The 10,838-nt window shown below is 56.5% G+C and overlaps 1 protein-coding gene across 2 annotated transcripts; it reads left to right on the top strand.

Moving 5' to 3' along the window:
- The first annotated feature begins 6,713 nt into the window (after positions 1-6,713).
- GJA4 (gap junction protein alpha 4) lies at positions 6,714-9,434 on the top strand. Of its 2 annotated transcripts, none has more exons than XM_036065291.2 (2): positions 6,714-6,810; positions 7,916-9,434. In XM_036065291.2, exon 2 carries the CDS (start codon positions 7,933-7,935, stop codon positions 8,932-8,934), a length of 1,002 nt encoding a protein of 333 aa, XP_035921184.1. In that variant the 5' UTR covers positions 6,714-6,810; positions 7,916-7,932; the 3' UTR covers positions 8,935-9,434. The 2 variants fall into 2 exon arrangements, with proteins under 2 accessions (XP_035921184.1, XP_077929568.1); XM_078073442.1 differs by lacking the exon at positions 6,714-6,810 and adding an exon at positions 7,059-7,078.
- Positions 9,435-10,838: the final 1,404 nt, after the last annotated feature.

Here is a 10,838-nt window from a genome sequence, read left to right as displayed (position 1 = left end):
CAGGTTGGCTCCGTCCTCTGTTTTCCACTCCCACCCACGAGACCCTGAGGGCAGGGAAGGTAGCCCTCAGGAGGGGAGAGAGCTATATGTCTGTGGGTGAGGCTAGGATGGGGCTGTGGCCAAGGCTGGAGCAGAAGCTGGGCTGGGGCAGGGGTTGATCCACGTGGGGATGTGGGGTGGAACCTCCCAATATATATGTTGTGATTATAGGTATGGTCACAAGAGGGCGCTGTGCTCCCTCTGCAACTGAGCTTCTAGCATTTATAGCGAGACCCTGACCTGAGCGCGCACAGGATCAACTGTCCTCTCTGTGGACAAGTCACACCCCCTCCACCTTTATAACCCAATCACTGCCATCAACAACCCACATCCCCACCCTGTGTACACAAAATCCCGGTTATTCACACTCTCACTCCTTATATATGCTCACAACAGCCCGGTTATCTCCTCTAAAGACGTGAGTCTCAGCGTCACTCGAACATTAGTCAGCTCCTTCCACTTTCCCTGAGCATTTTCGGCACATGAGGGCCCTGGCAGGATGTTGAGGCTGCACAGGGGAATAGGAGCTGAGCTCAAACAGCCCAGAGCCAGGGGCGGGGGGCGGCGCAGAAACACACTCGTCTTCTGCACTAACCAACTCCTGGAGTGGTTCACAGCCCCACTCCCAGCACCGTGTGGTGACCTGCAATTTAGAGGATACCAACATCCAGGCCAGACCAGAGTGGGAAGCAAAAGGGGGTGCAGGGCTCTACTAATCCAGAAAAACACTTAGTGATCAGAGGCCAGGAGCCAGAAATCTAGGAGCAGTGAGCCAAGAGCCAATGCAGGCAAGGAGAGGGCAGATCACTGCGTCCACAGAACTGCTGTGGTTCACCCATGTTCTTACGTGCGGTCATTAGTGGGGTGGGTAAGCCAGCAAAGCTTCAAGGGCCCGGGGTTGGGCTGACACCCACCCCCCAGGTCTGAATCATAGCTTAACCACTTCATGACCAATGTCACTGCACTGCACTGTGGGCAAGCATTCAGGATTTCAGTCTTGTCATCAGAACAGTGAATTGCATCAGTCAGGGGTCCAACAAGAAACAGATGGCACAATCAAACCCAGTAACTTTCAAGAGTTTCCCTGAGGGATTGTTTTTAAAAGGTATGGGCATGATTGGGGCACCTGGGTGGCTCAGTTGGTTAGGCGTCCGACTCCTGATTTCGGTTCAGGTCATGATCTCAGGGTCATGAGATCGAGCCCCACATCAGGCTCCACACTGGGCATGGGGCCTGCTTGAGATTCTCTCTCCTCTCCCTCTGCCCCTCCCCCCGCTCGTGCTCCCTCTGTCTCTCTCTCAAAAGAAAAAAAAATCGAAAGGTATGGGCATAATTAAGGAAACCCACAAAGACCACTTCAGCGCCCTGGGGCTAGTGACAGGGTTGCCACAGACAGGGACCACATTGGAGCTGCAAGGATGCATTCAACCCGGTGACCAAATAAATCCCCCAACTTCACTTTCGCATCTCCTGCTCACTGGCCAGTGGCTCCCACCGACCCAGCCCAACCAGAATCCGGAGGGCAAGGGACCCCAGTGAGGCAGGCGGTAGGGCTCGGCCTCCCGGGGCACAGAGCAGGGTGGAGAGTTGATCCAAGGGGCAAGGGGACCATATTCAGCCTGGCAGTCAGAACAGCACCTACTCCTAACGATGGTTGTAGAGATAAAAGGAGACAGTGTAGGTAACACAGCACTACGGTGCTAATGTATCCAGTAAATATCCAGACACCAGCATGCTCGCCGCCCAGGCCACAGCACAGGTCAGACCCAGCTCGGACTGGATGATTGTAAAGGTCTCAGGGAAGGGTGATGTCTCCTACTTGCTGCCAGACATCCCAGCATCTTCCAGGATGGTTTCAGCTGCCTGGTCACCAGTGGCTTGGAGGTCAGAGCACCCGGAGGATGTCATCGGCTATCCCAGCACAACTGATCTTCTCCAGGTTGTGGACGAGGACCGTGGATGATGGAATGTCCCTGCTCTGTGTGTCCCATCTGTGGCCTGAGAGCTGTTCTGAGCGAGGCAGCTCACTCTTCCCATCCACGATGTGTTCACCATCCAGAGTCCCCAGCACACCAGGCTGTCACCACAAGGTGGCTCTCATGTCCCCCGGCCTTCTCTTCTCGGGGCCCACACTTCTATCTCCTCCTTCCCCATCGCATGAGGATTCACTTGCAAGCTTCCTTCCATCACGGATAGGATAGATTTAGATTTCAGATACACAGCGCTCACAGCCCCACCTACTGCAGGAAGCTGCCCCACCACGCAGCCCAAGGTAAACATTGTCTCGTATTCACCACCCAGGTCCAAGCCTCCTATTACAGATTGAATGTTTGTGTCCTCCCAAAATTCATACATTGAAATCCTAATTTCCAATGTGATGGCATCGGGAAGTGGGACCCTTTCAAGATGGAGCCCTCAAGAATGGGATGAGTGCCCTTAGAAGAAGAGACACACGAGGGATGAGTTTCTCTCTTCACCATGTGAGACACCATGAGAAGCCAGCCCTGCAGAAACCGGAAAGAGGGTCTTCACCAAGAACCCAACCATGCCGGCACCCCGATCTTGGACTTGCAGCCTCCAGAACTGCGAGAAGTAAATTTCCATGGTCTGCTCCCCGCCCCCAGTCCGCGGTATTCTGTTCTAGCAGCCTGAGTTAAAACAACCACATCATCTCACCCCTGGATTACTACAACAAGGCCCCTGCTTCCTGCCCTGACCCTGGGGAAGCAGAAGAATGGGAAGGGGAGGGAGCAGGATGGAGCGACAAGACATGTGGCAGGGCGCAGTGTCCATTCGACAAAGATGGTCCTTGAGAGGAGTCCCTGACCCCCGCTTGGCTCAGTCCCTGCCTGGGGCCACCCCACAGCTGGAGCAGACCCAAGAGAGCTAGCAGCTGGAGGCTGTCAGCTGCCCAGACTCCCGCAGCGGGGCAACAAGACCTGCCATGAAGGGGGAGGGCTGCATTCGCCACTCACGCCCTCAGTCTACTCTCCGGACCACAGTCCTGGTGAGCCTGTAAAACCCAGGTCAGGCCATGTTGCTCCCCTGCCCAAACCTCCTGAGACACTTCACACGGGCTTTGAGGGGCCTCTAAGATCTGCCCCACCCCACACCTTCCATGTTCTCCAGCATGCTTCTTTTGCTCACCTCACTCCAGCCACATTGACCTCCTTGCTGTCCCTCAAGCAGGAAACACCAGGCACGCTCCTGTCTCAGGGCCTTTGCACTCTCCGTTCCCTCCTCCAACAGGCTCTTTCCCCCAGAGAGCCACGGGGCTCCCTCCCTTCCCTCACATTATGCATCAGATGTCAGCCCCTTAGTGAGAGTATCTCCTCTCTTCTATTCAACATCAAAACGGCACGCCCTGCACCCTCCACCCTCCCTCCCTCCCTGCTTTCCACATAGCATTTATCACCATCGAGCAGGTTCTGTGTTCTGTCTCCCCATAGCTAGAGTATAAAATCCACAAGGACAGGGACATTGGTTGTCATCCCCTGGATGGTCTCCAGTGTCTAAGACAGTGCCACAGCACCCAGTGGGTGCTCAGTCCAAATTTGTTGAATTAGTAAATTCATACATGGGCCTGGTGCCCTGCTAGGTGCTGGGGATGTAAGCAAGACCCAGCTGCCTGCCCTCAAGGGGGCCCGCAGTCTAATGGGGCAGGATGGGAGGGGGTAGACACAGGTAAATGATGCACCTAGGGTAGGAGGAGGGGAAATGGGGAGTTGTTTAACTGGTACAGAGTTTCAGATTTGCAAGATGAAAAAGCTCTGGAGGGGCGCCTGGGTGGCTCAGTCGTTAAGCGTCTGCCTTCGGCTCAGGTCATGATCCCAGAGTCCTGGGATCGAGCCCCGCATCAGGCTCCCTGCTCCGTGGGAAGCCTGCTTCTCCCTCTCCCACTCCCCCTGCTTGTGTTCCCTCTCTTGCTGTGTTTCCCTCTGTCAAATAAATAAATAAAATCTTCAAAAAAAAAAAAAGAAAAGAAAAGGAAAAGTTCTGGAGTTCTGTCCCTCAGCAGTGGGAATGTACTTAACACTACTAATGGTACATTTTTAAATGGTTAAGACAGTATATTCTATGTTACATGTTTTTTGGTAAAAAAAAAAAAAAAAAAAAAACATTAAGGAAAGAATTTTAAAAAACAGCAACAACAAATTCCCAAAATAAAACAATGTACCCAGGAGCGGTACCTGAGCCGCTGACAGCACAAAGGCTCACCTAAGCCGGTGGAGGCGGAGGCCGGCAAGGGGACTTGTGGGAGAAGGTGACATAGAGCAAAATCCTGGAAGACTCCCAGGTTCAGCTTGTGAGGGTGCTCCAGGCAGAGGGAACATGCAGACACAGGCAGAGTGCGTGGAGAACCACAGTAATGAGGGCAGCTGAATCACAGAGTGAAATGGGGAGAGGGATGAGGCTGGAGAAGGCAATGGGGAGCCACAGAAGGGTTCTAAGCAAGGCAGTGTGCAGTCAGATCTCTGGGGAAAGGTGGAGGCTGGAGGCCAGGAGACCAGCTAGGAGGCCATTGAGACAGTGGCCCATAAACAGGATCAGAGCAGTGGGAAGAGAGGGAGGTGTGGCGTTCCAGGGATGTCTCCCAGGTGGAGTGGCCAGGTTGTGGGGATTACTGTCTTGGCTGATTCTGCTCTGCTTTTCCTTAGAAAGGGGCCTGGTCATTCAAACCCTGATCCCCAGAGCCCCTGAGGAAGGGCTGAGAATAGGGTGAGGGGCCTTGCTGTCTCTACCTGCTCCTCCCTCGTTCCAGTAGATGGGATCAGAAAGGCTTGGGAGAGCCTGGGCCCAGCAGCAGGAGGGGAACTCTGGGAGCCTAGGCTGTCTTGGGGGCGTGGTAAGAAGCTGCCTCCAGGGACCTCCGTTCTCATGCCCTCAGGGGTCAGAACTAAGTGGGCGCAGTTGTCAGCTTTGGAAATCCAGGAGGCTCTGCTCAGCCTGGCCCTGAGGGACCGGCCTGGAAGAAGAAGCCAGTTCAGCCTGATCCTGAAGTTCTGAGGTCTGAGCCAAGCCCACCACACTTGCTGCCCCGAAAGTCTCCCTACTAGGGTTGAAGGCAGGATCCTCAGGGCCCCAGCCCTGGGGCACTGGGAGTCCAAGGACTGAATCCTGTTGTGGAAAAACAAGGACCTTTCTGCCACCTGCCCCAGGTCTCAGCCCCCACCTCCCACATTCCCTTTCCTTAGCTGCCCCGTCCCCCCAACGCTCCACCCCTGAGCTTCCTTCCCCTCAGCCCTGTCTGCCCCCACCAAGACCAACCCACAGACCCCTTTTGGCCACAACTGTTTTGCCACGTTTTGAGCCACCACTCACTTGAAAACTCTCTGTGTACCAATATTATGCTATGTGCTGATTGGATCTCCTATCAACCCTACACAATAGGAACCATTACTATCCCCATTCTACAGAGGAAAAGACTGAGGCACAGGAGTCAACAGCAAAGTCTCAACTTCTAGGCTCTTCTGCCTCTGCCCAGCAAAGTCTCAGCACCCTGGGGCAGCGGCCAAGGTCTTTGCAACCCTTGGCCTTTGCTCACGTTGCTCCTTCAGACTAGAACGATCCCCCCAGCCCCCTCAACCATCTAATTGAGTCTCCTCCAGGAAGTGCTCCTAACCAAGTCCACTCTGAGTCACCCTGTAGTTCTCAGGAAAACCTTGCATATTCACAACTTTACCCTTACCCAAGGGCTGAGATGCTCAGTTCCTGCCTCCTGTACCAGCCAGTGTGAGCGGAGGCCAGAGACCACACCTGGCTGGTTTATGGTCAAGTCCCCGGCTCCACTTAGAATGCCTGCTACACAGCAGACCCCCATCGATGTTCATCCACAGGGTGATGCTTGAGTGAACGGGGGGGGGGGGGGGGGGGGGGGGGGGGGAGGGGGGAGTTCCGCCCACCTCTTTAATTGTTTTGGGTGCCCCCACCCCTTTTAGAGGCATGAGGATGGGATCCAAACTAAAGGTGGGGAGCCCCTCCTCTTCGGTCTCCAGTGACTTCTGGGAGTTGCTTAGTGACCTCTGATCGCCTGCCCAGGAGTGGGGATGTTTGAGAATTCGGCAAGAATTCAGGCTGGGTTGAGAGCCCAGCTCCACCACAGATGCTAGGGAGGGCAGATATAACCCCTCTCTCCCAGTGTGGTTCCCCAGGTCCTGATGAGCCTCCATTGCCAAGTCCTGGCACAGTGCGGGGCACACTGAGGCCACCTAAAAAATGAGTGACCTTCTCCCTCCTTTCTTCCCACTGAGGGCAAGAGGCCCCCAAGTCAAGGAAAGGCCCTTCCCTGGAGGCCCCCACACCCTCACCCCCATCTGCCCGTCCCTCACAGCCCTCAGGTCAGGTGCAGGATCAGAAAGTTCTTGCTATGATCCTTTCAAATCCAGCCACCCTGAAAACACTTGGCCCCGGAGAACTCCTGAACTCCCCGGAGAAACAGGCTGGGAGGGTTACCGGCCAGAAGACGGCGCCGAGGGCGAAGAAGGGGACGCCAGAGGCTTCTCGAGCCCCCTCCACCCCCCCGAATTCTCAGTGCCACCTCAGGGCCCCTTCCTTGAGCGCGGCTTCACGGAGTCTGCACCTCCTCGCCCCCGCCCCCCGCTCTGAAAAGCGCCCCGCCGCCCTCCCGCCGCGCTTCCTGCCCCCACCCCGCCCCTCCGCGCTATTTAAGGCGCCCCCGCCGCCCAGCGCCGTCCAGCAGGGCTCCCGCGGGCGCCGCTCCGCCGTCGCGCTTCCCCGCCGCCACTGGGCCGCCAGGCAAGCAGGCAGGCGGTGAGTAGGGTTGGGGGGCGGGGGGGGGCGGCCACCTGCCAGCGAGCGAGCGGGGGACACGTCTGCCTCCGGCCAGGGGCTGAGGGTGGCTGCGGGGTCCGGGGGGAGCCCCAAGGGCTAGGCTTACCCAGCCTGCCTGTGGCCAGGCTCTCTGCTAAGCCACGTTCCAACCTTCTTTCAGTGTGTTCTTATTACCCTAGGAGGTAAGAGTATTATTTCCATTTTACAGGAGAGGATGCTCAGGTGCTAAGGTTGACACTTCCCCAAGGTTAGTTCACAAGAGGGAGTGAGGACCGAGGTCTGATTCCACAGCCTGGCTCTAAACAGCCTTGCTCCAAGGAAGAAGCACCTCCTCTGCATCCTTCCCTGCATTTCTCCCCCCAGTTCTCCGCTCCCCTTCCCTCCCTTCCCCAATGTTCTGGGAACTTTGTGGCCTGTGCCTATGGCAGCAACAGCTTGGGGGATGGAGGAAGGATGGAGAAAGGGGATAGTATCAGTGTCCATGCTTAAGTGGCAGGTGGTCACTATTGCTGACAGGTGGGACTATTACAGGATGCTGCCTTTAGCATCTAACACCCGTCCCACAAGCTCAAAGGTTAGAGTGAGGGCAGCTGGGTGAGCTACAATGGGCAGAAGAGTGGGGAGCCGAGGCTTTGGGCCCCCTGAGAAGTTGAAGATAGCACCACCCCCACCCCCACAATCTGGAGACAGACAGCCTGTCATGAGCAAAGGAAGGAGGGGCATAGCACAGCTGTGTGACCTTAGGTAAGTTCCTCAAGTTCTCTGTTCCCATTAGCTCAGGAGGCTCAACTTGATCCAACTCTTGAGCTGTGTCATCCTGGGACAATGGCTGGGAACAAGAGGGACACAGGTGTATGACAAGACAAGGACCCTAGCTGTATTTTGTCAGAGCTTAGTAGCCATCATCCAAAGATCAGCTTTTAGTCCTGACCACCCCGCTGGGTGTGAGCCCCCAGGCCAGTCCCTCCCCCTCCTTGAGCCTCAGTGTCTCTGTAGGCAAAATGGGCATGGCCAACCTCCCCGCAGGCTTGTTGCTAGGACAACTGAGGATGCCATGCTGACAGCATCCTCTGTCTCCCTGCAGACGGAGGCCGGGGAGCCATGGGCGACTGGAGCTTCCTCGAGAAGCTGCTGGACCAGGTCCAGGAGCATTCCACCGTGGTGGGCAAGATCTGGCTGACGGTGCTTTTCATCTTCCGCATCCTCATCCTGGGCCTGGCTGGTGAGTCGGTGTGGGGCGATGAGCAGTCCGATTTCGAGTGTAACACGGCCCAGCCGGGCTGCACCAACGTCTGCTATGACCAGGCCTTCCCAATCTCCCACATCCGCTACTGGGTGCTGCAGTTCCTCTTCGTCAGCACGCCCACCCTGGTCTACCTGGGCCATGTCATTTACCTGTCTCGGCGCGAGGAGCGGCTGCGGCAGAAGGAGGGGGAGCTGCGGGCGCTGCCAGCCAAGGACCCACACGTGGAGCGGGCACTGGCAGCCATCGAGCGTCAGATGGCCAAGATCTCGGTGGCGGAGGACGGTCGCCTGCGCATCCGAGGGGCGCTGATGGGCACCTACGTGGCCAGCGTGCTCTGCAAAAGCGTGCTAGAGGCTGGCTTCCTGTACGGCCAGTGGCGTCTCTACGGCTGGACCATGGAGCCCGTGTTTGTGTGCCAACGGGCACCCTGCCCCTACCTCGTAGACTGCTTCGTCTCGCGGCCCACGGAGAAGACCATCTTCATCATCTTCATGCTGGTGGTCGGCCTCGTCTCCCTGGTGCTTAACCTGCTGGAGCTGGCTCACCTGCTGTGCCGCTGCCTCAGCCGGGGGATGAGGGCCCAGCGCGGCCAGGATGGCCCCCTGACCCAGCGCACCTCCTCGGAGCCCTACGCTGACCAGGTCTTCTTCTACCTCCCCATGGGCGAGGGACCCTCGTCCCCACCGTGCCCCACCTACAATGGGCTCTCATCCAGTGAGCAGAACTGGGCCAATCTGACGACAGAAGAGAGGCTGGCTTCTTCCAGGGCCCCCCTCTTCCTGGACCCACCTCCCGAGAGTGGCCAGAAATCCCCCAGTCGCCCCAGCAGCTCTGCTTCCAAGAAGCAGTATGTGTAGGGGCCTGGGGCTTCTGTCACCCAGCAGAGGGGCCCCGGGAAGTCTGGCTGCCTTGGATGTCCTCTCCTGGAAGACTGCAAGGATGAGGGAGGCAGGGGAAGCAGGTGCTTGCCGGCCACGGGGGCCTCATTGCAGCCTGTTTTTGAACACCTAGGGCCTTCCTGGTGAGCAGAGGGCACCATGGTTTCCCCTCCAGAACATGACTTTGCCCCAGGCATGGACCGAGCTAGCTTGGGGTGCTCTTGGCCAAGGGTGTTGTGGCGCCTCTGGACTCTCTCACCTGGTTCAGAGCAAACCCGGAGCCAATTTTACCCCACCCTCATGGGAGATTCACCTCTGCCCACGTTGCCCTCACAGGAGAAGGCTGGTCGAGGCTGCTGGGTCGGCCTTGATCACACGCACAGAGCCTGTGCTGGAGCTGGCCCTGTCAGGGTGTCTCGTTCTCACTCCTTCCTAGTTCCACTGTTTATGCTTCTAAAATAAACAAGACTTGATCACAAGCTAGGTGTGTACCAATGCTGTCGCGATGTGCCTCCAAGGGCTGGGGGGCAGTGGCTTTGCCCATCTCCCTTTTCTTTGCAGTCGTGCATGATCTCTGACCTCTGCAACCCCAACTCCACCCAGCACCTTAAACCCTCACGCCCCTACATCCTGCTTCTCAGCAGCCCTGAGTCCTAAACACTCATTTTTTGAAATGCCTCTGCCATGGTCCTCCTCTTTCCATCCCCACTACCTAGCCCCCCAAAACAGCCAGAGCTGCGTCAGTCCCCACCCCGCCCCATGGCCATTCAGTGCCCTGGCCACACTGGGTGCAGTGCACCCCCATACTGGACACTCTGCTACCCAAGCATGCCTGCCAGCCCTTCCCAGTCCAGCTCAAATGGGCCTTGCACTCCTATTCGACCTCATCCTGGACCCCTGGGTATTTGGGGAGGCAGGCTTAGATCACTTGCCCCCTCCTACCTTGGCCCTTTCTAGTCTGCCCACCAGAAGGAGCAACTTACGGGTCTGCATCATATCTCCTCCCCATGCACTGAAAACTCAGTAAGAACAGACGATGGCAGTACAGAGAAATGGAAGGGACTGTGAAGGGACCAAATCTTGCCCAAGTCACAAAGTTTGCAGAAAAAGAAACAGTGGAACTGGATCTTGACAGGTGGATTGGAGTTCACTGGGAAGGTGAAGAGAACACAGAGTATTTGGGCAGAGAAAATTGTTTCTGCAAAAGCATGGAGAAGAGGGATGATTAAGGGGTTCAGGGCTTGATGAGCCATCCAGGATGTGGGAGGTATGGCTGAGGATGAGCCCAGTGTTGGCAGAGTTGACTTTTCATGGAAGGTGACATGGGAGGAGGAGAGCACTCAGTTAGTAGCCCTCAGAAACAAGCTGGTTGTCCTCCCCTACCCAGGGAGATCTGGGGCTGGGGTTGGAGGGGGGACTGGGTCCAGCTCAAGTGGCCAATGCCTCTCCTTGAGAGCCTTTGCAGCAGGTTGGCAACTTGTCCCCACTCCCATCAAAAGAGGTCTCCAAAACACCAGCTCTGCATCCCTCAGCCCAGAACTAACTTACTCACTACTTACCCATCTAGTCTGAATGCTCAGCCTGAAAAGTTACAGCCCTATAACTCCTTCAGCTCTAGTTCCCATTGTTCCCTCTGAATCCCAGAGCTCTACTAGACCAGCCTCCTCACAGCTCCCCAGACTCATCTGGGTGTGCTCCTACCTTGGTCCTCTGCCAGCCCAGAGTGCCTCTTCCCCCCACTTCCAAACCCCACCAGCCCTTTAAACACTACACCACCCTGAAAAAGGCAGTACCTGAGTGCGGAGAGAAAGACGAGCTTTGACATCAGAGGGTCCTCAATTTCAATGCTGCCTCTGACATGTACAAAGCCATGTGGCCTTAAG

The sequence above is a fragment of the Halichoerus grypus genome, chromosome 5, assembly GCF_964656455.1.
Source record: "Halichoerus grypus chromosome 5, mHalGry1.hap1.1, whole genome shotgun sequence".
Lineage (NCBI taxonomy): Eukaryota > Metazoa > Chordata > Mammalia > Carnivora > Phocidae > Halichoerus > Halichoerus grypus.
Note: the sequence above shows the minus strand (reverse complement) of the source record. Positions and strands in the feature narration are given on the sequence as shown.